This window comes from Schistocerca serialis, chromosome 12 (assembly GCF_023864345.2).
Source record: "Schistocerca serialis cubense isolate TAMUIC-IGC-003099 chromosome 12, iqSchSeri2.2, whole genome shotgun sequence".
In the NCBI taxonomy this organism is placed as follows: domain Eukaryota; kingdom Metazoa; phylum Arthropoda; class Insecta; order Orthoptera; family Acrididae; genus Schistocerca; species Schistocerca serialis.
The window spans coordinates 4,914,688-4,927,806 of NC_064649.1; the positions used below are offsets into that span (position 1 = coordinate 4,914,688).

The window sequence follows — 13,119 nt, forward strand, 5'->3', positions numbered from 1 at the left end:
CCACTGACAGTCACCAATGCATCAATCTCACAATTATATATATCGTATCTCGTACAACAGTAAACATCCTGTGCTGAAGGCCAACAGCACATTACAGCATCACAACCTATATACCACCACTAATTTCTGTTCTGTATAACTGAGATTTAATTTTACTTTGCAGAAACAATGTCATTACTGTAAAGTATGTGCACATACAATTAAAAATTAGCCGTCACAGCACTGAGTCATTAACTGAGAAGTATTATTTGAGAAACTGCAAACATTTTTTATTGCATGCGTGAAAATCACAAAAGATCCAACTTACATGGTTACCCTTATACATAGTTGTTCATGATATATAAATTCATTACAATATTGTATCAAATACTGATTTATAATATAATACTATTATATTGAGTTAGAAAAGAACCCTGCACCACAATGACACCTAGAGATCTATAAATGTAATATTGCTCTCTTAAGTACATTTGCAGCTAGCTTCCTCATTCAGCATGGTATTAACAGTGTAAATTCATAATAAAAGAGATGAGCCACATAGCATACATTTCAGCATTCCAAGCATTCAACTGCAGATATATCTTTAAAAATATATGCATATATTTTCTTACAGTTCCATAAGGTTCCTGCTTCAAGAACAAATTTCAGAACAGTGCAAATTTGATATTATTTTTGTTCTCTCTTTAGAAAGAAATACAGCCACATTACAAAAACAAGCAGTCAATATATCGGCTCTTCTAGTGGAAAATTTAGCGAATTGCTAATCACTTTATCAGGAGTTACTATCAAACAAAACATACCCTTAATTATCATTGCTCAAGACAATATTAAAATAAAAATAATGTGCACTTCAATAATAATAAAATTATTACCGTTATAAATATGATAATTCTGAAGCATAGCAATGAAGGTGTCTGAAACTTTCACACTATATCAAAGTGATTCAAATTAAATCATTCATTTGCCAAAGCTGTTAGGGTGCAATATATAATCAACATTCGTATCAACACTACCTCTGTAGGGTCATCTACTATGATCAATTATTACACATGAACTAATAACACAAACTGACTGTAGGAAAAGCGGATACCAGGCTGATTTTAATCTGATGGAAATGCAATCAAACCACAAATAATGTAGTTGACAAAACTTCAATCCTCTCTAGTTTTTAAGTATTCCTTATCAGTTTTTGGTCCTTACCAGGTAGGATTTAAAAAATAAATAAAATTAATGCATGTTCTGTCACAGGTTTATTAACTCAGTGGTAGAGCATAGACGAAATGCTCAATTAACTCCAGTGGCAGATGCTACAAAAGAAGTCTTGTGGCCCACACACCAGCTCACGGCAGACATCTGACTGTGCTCTCGTTTTAAGAAATCGGGCTATGTAATCTTTACTCGACAAATGATTAAGTAGTATGGTGCATAAGAATGTAGGTGTAGATCAGCAAATTACGAAACCAGGAAGAGTGGGGAAACAGGTGGCAAAAAAGAATCTCTCTTCAGCTCTACAGAAAGTCAAGTGAGATGAAAATTTGAATAAAACGCTGAATGAAAACTTTCCAAATGTGATTAAGGATACTCAATAGGTATGAAGTAATTAGCAAATAAATCATATTACATCTACAGTTAACTCTAAATAATGAAGAGTAAAGTTAAAAATTCAACAAATAGACGAGTCATTGATACAAACTGAAACAAGAAAGAGAATGTTTATTAGCCTATTGGCGACTCTACGCCTCAACAGAGCTGTTACCATTACTCACATTCAACCAATGACTTCCCATTGATGTACCTCCAATGAAGCCTGATAACAGGCAGCAAGGTAAACCAACAGACACCTTCAACAACATGCTCCAGTGTTTTCTACACCTCTTGCTCAGTGTAAATAGGTTAGTTCTACAAATTACAAACAACAGTAGCAACTGATCTTCAAATAACTTAAGACAAGTGAATAAAATTATGACTTACTCCATAATACAGAGCTTCAATGGAATGTTTAGTTTTTCTTTGACTAGTTAATCTTTTTTGACTGTTTCTGACCTACAGAGGAAAGAAAGGCATAAAAGGTTACACAAAACTCACAGCCTCTGTATTCTTGTAAGATCTTCAAAATTTGAATGCTACTCATATTGCACAGCTGTGAAACAATTTCTGAAGGAGAACTCCCAAGTCTCCAGAAATGTACAAAAACAGTTACATGATCCCACACACGACCTTGGCGAGGCAAGTCGACTGCTCTCTTAGAGCTCTATAAAGAACTACAAAATTGCACTAAAAAGTTCAAATCCAATTCCATAAATTTCTAAAAGGATCAAATCTCTTTTCATCAAGCCATACTACAAATCATTATTGCAGCACACAAAGTATTATAAAAATGGTCAAAACAACAAAAGAGTTTAGCAAGTGGATACATTTTTGTCCACAGAGAATACGAAACATTTTCTTTTCTTTGGTCAAGAAAGAAAATATTACATATTTTTTGCTGTACTAATACTCGTTATCGCCATTCCCAAAGCCTTTGCACGGCCGGAAGTTAAGTACAGCGTGAAACTAAGTACACGTGAAGTACAAATTGGTGTTACTTCTACATGAATGGAAAGAACACACTGTACCACTGGTATTCATACACATGTAACTCACAGATCAAAATAGTAAACTGTTCCAAATGAAAATTTCCAGAAAAGCAACCATTTCCAAAAAAAATCTAAAGGCCTGCATGGGAAACAAGTAGTCATTCATCTTATCTACTACCAAAAAAAGTGACAAAGCAAAAAGCTATAGAACACTTCCGGATCGTTCCATTCTTCCAGTCTTTCCTTCACTTGCAAGAAATAAATGTGTTTACAATTACATAACAGTCACATTATGCAAACAACATCTTAAGTATCACCAAACAATGTTTACAATACATACGCATTTGTATATTAAGAATATAACATTATATTATTCTTACTTTTAAGAGATCTGGGGTGATTTGTCAATTTAACCTTTGGGAACCACCTGTGGAACAATTCTTAGAAAGATACAGACTCAGCTGGTGGGAATGAAAGATTTTATTGTTACGCCTTTAACAGAGGCACGTAAAAACAAAAGTTTAAACTTACTGCAACAGCGCAGAAACACGACTTTAGCACTGTTTTTCAATGCAACACAACATAGTGGGAAGGGTGGGGGACTAGTAATTTGTAGCCTTGTACTAATCTCGCAGATAAGCACCACATAATCACATTATGTTCACAGGTATAACAATTTTTTTCTCCACTAGAATTCACAATGGTAAAACTAAACCGAAGTCAGTAAGGCAGCCAGCACAGCTATAGGAGAAGCCCTCTCAGAAGCGAAACATTCATCGAGCTAGCACAGGGGGACCGCAGGGGTAGAATTCGCGGGTCCGGTACCTACAGCTCCGACAAGGAAGCTGTAGCAGGGACAGGTGAAAAAATTGAACGGGAGCCGAGAAAGGGTTCGCACTTCGGCACCGCCGTGACTCTCGGTATATCGCCGCTCGGCTTCTCTGGAGCGGGAGGGACTACAGTGACCGTCCCGAATCCACATCGCAGGCTGGGCTAGCAGGTGAGGAGCGGAGAACAGCACAGCACTCGTGACAGACTGCGGCATCACAAAATCAGGGAGTGCGGGAACAGCTTCATTGACGAGTAGTCTGTAAGGATCTGAAACAGTATGAGGAATTCCACGTCAGGTGGGGGAAAAACAAACAAACACACACACACACACACACACACACACACACACACACACACACACAGAGAGAGAGAGAGAGAGAGAGAGAGAATGGCGTTGCTTTCATCATTGTGGACACCCTGCATAGTGGCATAGTGGTAGGCTACAGCTAGATGTTTTACAGAAACTCCTTTGAAACATAACTTTTATTAAAATATCTGAGCTGAATGTCAGAATGGTGTGTATAAAGCCCTTTGGTTCTTATGTACTTCTTAAGTGGACATTGTAATATTTTAGCCTATTATTATTCTAATGTGCATGGTAAATCTTTTCATAAATAATGAATCAATGTTCAGCAAAATTTGTCTTGAACTGGCATTTACTCAATAAACAGTACACTGTTGGGTCACTGAAATGTGACACATTTAAACAGTTACAGTTCACACTGTTGTTATTCAGAATTTTGGCCAGAAACATGGTTTCCCTGAGCGGACAAGTGCTACTCGTGGTCCAGAAACTAATTACATATTTAGCCAAAGCGCAGAACTATGAATTCGTAACATGAGGATTTTTGTCGCGTTTGAAATCACTGATTGTTACATAAATACGACATTTAAATAATATGGTACAGTGATAACAAACTGTGCAGAAACGTGGGGTTATAGTTTTCCTATGTGCCGTTTGTATTTCAGCTGTCTGTGGCAGATCAGTCCGACCCAACAGCCCCAGTAAACGTGCCACTTGGCCAAGCCACAGCTGTGGTTGCCTGGATGTGAGCTCCACACATAAACTGAGACAGTAATCTGTAGCAATGAATGGAGGCTCAAATGGAGGAGGAAGTAGAAAATCCCTCTACTGTATTTACCCGAGTATAAGACGACCCTGAATATAAGGTGACCACCCCTTTTTTAATAGGCTCCTTGAGAAAAACTTATTTTTAACATATTTTTACTAATCAAAATTACAAACTGATTTATTGACATTATTACAGATACTGTAAACTTATGCCATATATGATTGTCTACATTTTGATAATACCAGAAGAAACAATTTTGATAATACTAGAAAAAACAAATTAAGCAAAACGCAATGATTTAGATTAATGTATGGACCATTCTCTTTCCCAACTGTTTTGCTTATTAACTCTGTAGGCTGTGGCATCACTGTTTTCACAGTCATCATCTTGATAGCACAGTTGTAAAATTTTTACCTTTGTTGTCACAAATATTTGGCTCTTTCTTCCACATACGAGGAGGTACCCAAAAGTAACCGGAATCGTAATGCTGCACATCGTGTACTTGTAGTAGCAGGTTGTGCCACCAGAGGGTTGTAGTAGGAGCTCTGCTGAGTCATTCTGCCACACGGCGTCACCCAACAGTGAGAAGTGTGGTTTCTTTGGCAGTTCTTAGAGTGTGCTTACAGTGCAGACATGACACGAGGAAATAGCTAGTACTTACAAACAACGTGTGGCAGTGAAGTTTTGTTTCTTGCTCGGCAAGAATGCAGCAGAAACTGTTTCGATGATTCAGACAGCCTACAAAGACCATGCTCTTGGTAAAACACAAGTGTACGAATGGTTTTCTTGGTTCAAAAAGGGAGAAATGGTGGTTGAACAGCCCCATTCTGGTTGACCTTCAACTGCTCGAAGCGAAGACAACATCGACAAAATCCGTGATCTCATCAGTGAAGATCGACACAGGACAATCGACCAACTCGAGAACTTGTCCGGGTTGTCCTGGAGCTCAATTCAGCGCATCTTGACCATCGATTTGGGGATGCGAAGAGTGGCAGCAAAATTTGTGCCAAAGCTTCTTACCAGAGATCAAAGGCATCGTCGCATTCAAGCCTGTCTCGAAATGAAGGAGGCTCTCAGCGTTCACCAGTTTTTGGCCTCAACGAAGATGACTACCTTGACCCATGCGCCCCCTATTTGCTGGATTTAGCACCCTCGGACTCCTTCCTATTCCCGAGGATGAAAAGAGACTTGAGAGGGAAGCGTTTTGCGGATGTGGAAGACGTAGAATGCAATGTCATGAAAGTGCTAGCAGGTACCAAAGAGGAAGAATTTAAAAGGTGCTTCAAACACTGGAATGAACGTTTGGACAAGGGTATTAACGCTAACAGAGAGTACTTTGAAGGAGATTAAGGTTGTATTTGAAAACAATAAAGTATATGCTTTCTAGAAAGAAATTCTGGTTATTTTTGCCCCCCCCCCCCCCCTCTCGTATGCTGCTATTTCTCAAGTGGTAGTAATGATGGGACCTGAGAACACAGCTGTTTTTTCTGAATACATATCAGATTTCACTTCTACAATGACATGAGAATGTTACAATGACTTTAAAACATATCACCTGCCCACTGCTCTCTCGCTGGCTGTGTAGAACTAGCTGACCCCCCCCCCCCCCCCCTTTTTCATTCCATCACACGTCACAGCTAGCATCAATAACGTTGCAGCAAAAAACACGTGAAAAGACTTACTGTCTCCTGCAGAACTCAGGGTGTGTACGATCCGGGAGATCCGCGAAAAACCCGGGAATTTTTTCATCCGGGAGAAAACCGGGAAAAACCCTGGAATTTTTTAAAATTCTGGGAATTTTTCATTGTTTTAGTTTGCAGCTAAATTTTTGTGATCTTGACTGGTAAGAACCAATACTCTAACAAACGATATTACTGTATCCCGCTATTGCAGAATAATACTGCAGCAACAAAACATGAACGAGAGAAAAAAAAAAACGAAAATAAAACTTAAGTTGCAAAGGAAATGCGCCATATAGAACAACAAAACACAGTGCTCATACAAGCGTCTGCCAACAGCAAAGTGTGTCAAAGGCTTAAGGAAGACAGGAATGCTTCCTAACAACAAATTGCCTCCGATGACCGTGACGTGACAACTGTTTAAATTAGATTCGTCTGAGCAGTGGCGGGCGGGCTCTTCCACAAGCGCAGTTGAGTCTCGTATGAGTAGTACCTTCTTTCGCTTTTGGTTACAGAAGTATGGCTGGGCGCCACTACTTAATATTGTCATGGTTCGGAAATATAGTAAATCTGGCGCTGATGCCCAGAACAGTCTGAGTTGTGGTGGGGAGATGGATCGTCTCCACCTGTCCTGTGTTCACGTTCAGTGGTTTTGTTGTTTCCTACTTAGTTTAATGCGCTCGCGTTAAATGATAACAAATGGATTTTTGGCCGGGAGTTATCAGATGAATTAAAATACTTCGCATAATTACGGAAGGCTAAAATATGTTATTAGTTTTAGATTTTATTTCCACCTTCCTGACATTCAAGCATTCGCCTTGCAGAACAATGAAGTTATTTTTGTCAGTTAGCTAAAGAGAAACGGCTGAAAGCAAGGGGAAACTACAGCCGTAATTTTTCCCGAGGGCATGCAGCTTTACTGTATGGTTAAATGATGATGGCATCCTCTTGGGTAAAATATTCCGGAGGTAAAATAGTCCCCCATTCGGATCTCCGGGCGGGGACTACTCAAGAGGATGTCGTTATCAGGAGAAAGAAAACTGGCGTTCTACGGATCGGAGCGTGGAATGTCAGATCCCTTAATCGGGCAGGTAGGTTAGAAAATTTAAAAAGGGAAATGGATAGGTTGAAGTTAGATATAGTGGGAATTAGTGAAGTTCGGTGGCAGGAGGAACAAGACTTCTGGTCAGGTGACTACAGGGTTATAAACACAAAATCAAATAGGGGTAATGCAGGAGTAGGTTTAATAATGAATAGGAAAATAGGAATGTGGGTAAGCTACTACAAACAGCATAGTGAACGCATTATTGTGGCCAAGATAGATACGAAGCCCACACCTACTACAGTAGTACAAGTTTATATGTCAACTAGCTCTGCAGATGACGAAGAAATTGAAGAAATGTATGATGAAATAAAAGAAATTATTCAGATTGTGAAGGGAGACGAAAATTTAATAGTCATAGGTGACTGGAATTCGAGTGTAGGAAAAGGGAGAGAAGGAAACATAGTAGGTGAATATGGATTGGGGCTAAGAAATGAAAGAGGAAGCCGCCTGGTAGAATTTTGCACAGAGCACAACATAATCATAACTAACACTTGGTTTAAGAATCATAAAAGAAGGTTGTATACATGGAAGAACCCTGGAGATACTAGAAGGTTTCAGATAGATTATATAATGGTAAGACAGAGATTTAGGAACCAGGTTTTAAATTGTAAGACATTTCCAGGGGCAGATGTGGACTCTGACCACAATCTATTGGTTATGACCTGTAGATTAAAACTGAAGAAACTGCAAAAAGGTGGGAATTTAAGGAGATGGGACCTGGATAAACTGAAAGAACCAGAGGTTGTACAGAGTTTGAGGACAGCATAAGGGAACAATTGACAGGAATGGGGGAAAGAAATACAGTAGAAGAAGAATGGGTAGCTTTGAGGGACGAAGTAGCGAAGGCAGCAGAGGATCAAGTAGGTAAAAAGACAAGGGCTAGTAGAAATCCTTGGGTAACAGAAGAAATATTGAATTTAATTGATGAAAGGAGAAAATACAAAAACGCAGTAAATGAAGCAGGCAAAAAGGAATACAAACGTCTCAAAAATGAGATCGACAAGAAGTGCAAAATGCCTAAGCAGGGATGGCTAGAGGACAAATGTAAGGATGTAGAGGCCTATCTCACTAGGGGTAAGATAGATATTGCCTACAGGAAAATTAAAGAGACCTTTGGAGAGAAGAGAACCACTTGTATGAATATCAAGAGCTCAGATGGAAACCCAGTTCTAAGCAAAGAAGGGAAAGCAGAAAGGTGGAAGGAGTATATAGAGGGTCTATACAAGGGCGATGTACTTGAGGACAATATTATGGAAATGGAAGAGGATGTAGATGAAGATGAAATGGGAGATATGATACTGCGTGAAGAGTCTGACAGAGCACTGAAAGACCTGAGTCGAAACAAGTCCCCAGGAGTAGACAACATTCCATTGGAACTACTGACGGCCTTGGGAGAGCCAGTCCTGACAAAACTCTACCATCTGGTGAGCAAGATGTATGAAACAGGCGAAATACCCTCAGACTTCAAGAAGAATATAATAATTCCAATCCCAAAGAAAGCAGGTGTTGCAAGATGTGAAAATTACCGAACTATCAGTTTAATAAGTCACAGCTGCAAAATACTAACACGAATTCTTTACAGACGAATGGAAAAACTAGTAGAAGCCAACCTCGGGGAAGATCAGTTTGGATTCCGTAGAAACACTGGAACACGTGAGGCAATACTGACCTTACGACTTATCTTAGAAGAAAGATTAAGGAAAGGCAAACCTACGTTTCTAGCATTTGTAGACTTAGAGAAAGCTTTTGACAATGCTGACTGGAATACTCTCTTTCAAATTCTAAAGGTGGCAGGGGTAAAATACAGGGAGCGAAAGGCTATTTACAATTTGTACAGAAACCAGATGGCAGTTATAAGAGTCGAGGGACATGAAAGGGAAGCAGTGGTTGGGAAGGGAGTAAGACAGGGTTGTAGCCTCTCCCCGATGTTGTTCAATCTGGATATTGAGCAAGCAGTAAAGGAAACAAAAGAAAAATTCGGAGTAGGTATTAAAATTCATGGAGAAGAAATAAAAACTTTGAGATTCGCCGATGACATTGTAATTCTGTCAGAGACAGCAAAGGACTTGGAAGAGCAGTTGAATGGAATGGACAGTGTCTTGAAAGGAGGATATAAGATGAACATCAACAAAAGCAAAACAAGGATAATGGAATGTAGTCTAATTAAGTCGGGTGATGCTGAGGGAATTAGATTAGGAAATGAGGCACTTAAAGTAGTAAAGGAGTTTTGCTATTTGGGGAGCAAAATAACTGATGATGGTCGAAGTAGAGAGGATATAAAATGTAGGCTGGCAATGGCAAGGAAAGCGTTTCTGAAGAAGAGAAATTTGTTAACATCCAGTATTGATTTAAATGTCAGGAAGTCATTTCTGAAAGTATTTGTATGGAGTGTAGCCATGTATGGAAGTGAAACATGGACGATAAATAGTTTGGACAAGAAGAGAATAGAAGCTTTTGAAATGTGGTGCTACAGAAGAATGCTGAAGATTAGATGGGTAGATCACATAACTAATGAGGAAGTATTGAATAGGATTGGGGAGAAGAGAAGTTTGTGGCACAACTTGACCAGAAGAAGAAGGGATCGGTTGGTAGGACATGTTCTGAGGCATCAAGGGATCACCAATTTAGTATTGGAGGGCAGCATGGAGGGTAAAAATCGTAGAGGGAGACCAAGAGATGAATACACTAAGCAGATTCAGAAGGATGTAGGTTGCAGTAGGTACTGGGAGATGAAAAAGCTTGCACAGGATAGAGTAGCATGGAGAGCTGCATCAAACCAGTCTCAGGACTGAAGACCACAACAACAACAACAACAACAAGCTAAAGAGATTTGGCTTTTATTAATCTTTTCTGTTTTATTTGAAATGAAGTGTTTAATTTCACACTATTGGCTAGTTTCAACTGTTCGCTGCATTTCAAGTGCATGTATGGTATTATGCCATAATAAAGAACCAAACATGAGATAAATACTGGTACTCCAAGAAAATTTACATCCGAATCTGGACCTACGAAAGAATTCAAAGAATTGACGAGTTTTACAGTGTCGAGGAAGAGTATACTGTCACTTAACACAGAAAAAGTGTATTTTCACCCAGGAGAAAGTGTATTTTTAACCGGGAAATCCGGGATTTTTTTAAGGGTAATTACCTTTCTAACAGTATATTCCATCCAAATAAAGCAGAATTGGAATACATACATTTGTGCTGTGTAACAGTCCAGACGGATTACATTGTTAATTTTGGGCACACAACAACAGAAATTGGCTTCTACATATTGGAAAAAAGCAGCAAGATACTGGCAACACTTGCGACAAGCAGGTGGATTCTTTCCAGCTGTTATGTTTTTCTTCCCCATTTTCTTGTAAATACCTTCAACAGTGTTATTTTTGGGCCGGATGAGGTCAATCTGGATGTAAACATTGGCACCGACTTGGTAGTACAAGCATTAAATCGTGTGATCTCAATTGCAGTGCCTAGGGAGAGAGGTCGTGGGCGTCCACCCGGCCCCACGGTCTCAAGAGCTAACTGTGCTCCGCAGATAAGTGCGCAGAGCAAGGAAGAGGTACCAAAGGACACTGAACCCCGAAGATTGGGCCTATGGACTAAACATATACCGGAATCTCCGGCAGCGATATAAAGATAGGCTACAACAAGTTAGAGAGGAAATCGGCAATGTTTTGTACAAGATCAGCTCTCCAATAACCCTTGGGGTACTCCATATAAACTAGTGAGATTCAAAATTGGAGCACCAACGATACTGTCGTCAATAAGAAGACTCGATCGGACATTTACCGAGACCAGGCAAGAAACAACGGAAGAATTAATTGAAACATTATTTCCAGATGATCACCCCGACGGGGATTCACCAAATCGGTCTGAAATAAGAAGAGAAATGAAAGAAACGTACAATAACGACACTCCGGTATACCCTACATCAACAGAAGAAGTCGCCGATATAATTGCGACGTCAAAGAAGAGGAAGTCTCCAGGACCAGATGCGATTCCGGCGGAAGTTCTGCAGATGATCGCACCTAAGCTGGTGCCAGTACTCGCACAGCTATACATCAGATGTTAGGAGACTGGAAGGTTTCCGAATTGATGGAAAAATGCCTAAGTCGTTATCATCAAGAAGCAAGACGAGGATCCTGTCGAACCCAAGTCATACAGGCCAATATGTCTACTGGACACCCTACGTAAAGTTCTTGAGAAATTGCTCTGTGCAAGACTGCGGAGTCACAGGGAGCTGCACGGTATGCACGAATGGCAGTTCGGGTTCCGTCAAGGGAAATCGACCGAAGATGAGATCAACCTAGTGGCTGAATTTGTCGCTTCGTCAACCTGGTGCTACGTAATCTGAATTACTGTGGACATATCGGGAGCCTTCGACAATCTGTGGTGGCCCGCACTGTTCTCCCAGTTACTGGAGATGCTGTGTCCTTGGCCACTAGACGATTGATTGAGGGACTACTGTAGAAACAGGGTGCCTCGGATGACGACTCACGAGACGGCTGTCTCTAAGAACGTCACCAAGGGATGCCCGCAGGGATCGGTGTGTGGCCCCGTGTTTCGGGATATAAAAATGGTCTCAGATCTCTGGGGGAGGACGCACGCGTGTTGGGGCCGTCCCCTACGCTGATGACCTTCTCATCCCGGTGCGAGGCAATAGCAGGCTCCAACTGGAGCAGAGATGCAGACTTGCAATAGAAACAATCTCAGAATGGGGCAGGAAGCCTAAGCTGAGTGTTGCACCAAACAAAACGGAATACGTAATATTGAAAGGGAGCCTAAACAGAAACCCATCTAAAAGAATCAATGATTTGCAGGTATCTCGGGGTAATCCTGGACCAGGAATGGTACTTTGGCCCCCACAGTGAGTGTATCAGTGCAAAGGCGACTGTGTGCTCAATTAAGTTAATCAGGATTGGACAACAAAAATTTCATGCGGTACCTCGAGTCTTAAGATTATACCACAGGAGTTTGTTACTCTCAATTGTGGGGTACAGGCCAGTGCACGGGCACACAGACTGTGCAATGTGAGGCCCTCCATGGCCATAAGATGTGTGCAGAGGGATATCTTACTCAGATCAATAGGTGACTTTGGTACCTCTCCAACAGATGGACTACTTGTAATAATGAGACTTTATCCGTTAGATTTACTTGTACAGCAGAAAGCTGCACATTATTGGTTGAAACAGGGGAACACAGAATGGGTACACAATATAATGGGTAAACACCTAATTAATAAACGAGAAATAAGGGAAGAGGTCTCAAACATACGGCAAGCGGATTAGGATAACTCCGATACAGCTCGGCGAGTGCGTAAAGTCTTCCCGAATATAAGGGACAGATTAAGGGTCAAACATTTCGAAGCAAGTGGCAAGGCATAGTACATTTTCATACTGGCCACGGCCCTTACCCTGAATATTTATACCAGACAGGGAAAAGGGATTCAGATATGTGCGACTGTGGTGTCCGTCCGGGAGCCCCCAAACGTGTCGTGTTTGGGTGTGCTTCCCTCACGGGATCAGTTGGAGAAGAAAGGGATCTGCTAAGAACAGAAAATATCAATGAAATAATAAAGGATAATGAACAGTTCATAAACTTTAAAAGACTAGTAGATATAGTATCTCACATAATGTACGATCAATATGTCAGAAGATAGCTCAAATTAGTAGAGTACAACAGCTAGAAAGAGATGGGGGAATGAGGACGGGATGAGAGCTGGCACTCCCCCCCCTTAGCTGCAGGGGAAGGGAGTGATAGAAGACGAACCGACGGGGGCCACTGTCGCGGAGGGTGGGACGGCGGGAGGACCACACTCCGTGGGATCGCTGGACTGTCCGACCACCCACGAGC

General features: G+C 40.7%; 1 protein-coding gene across 2 annotated transcripts in view; it reads right to left on the minus strand.

The window, feature by feature from the left end:
* Window positions 1–222: 222 nt before the first annotated feature.
* The window catches only part of LOC126428292 (uncharacterized), a 34,510-nt gene continuing 21,613 nt past the window's right edge, over window positions 223–13,119 (minus strand). The window contains exon 7 of one of the 2 annotated variants that reach the window (XM_050090208.1): window positions 223–3,674. In XM_050090208.1, coding sequence (XP_049946165.1) covers window positions 3,621–3,674 — 54 coding nt within the window. In that variant the 3' untranslated portion in view covers window positions 223–3,620. The remainder of the gene's footprint in view (window positions 3,675–13,119) is intronic. The other variant, XM_050090209.1, reaches the window with a different exon arrangement.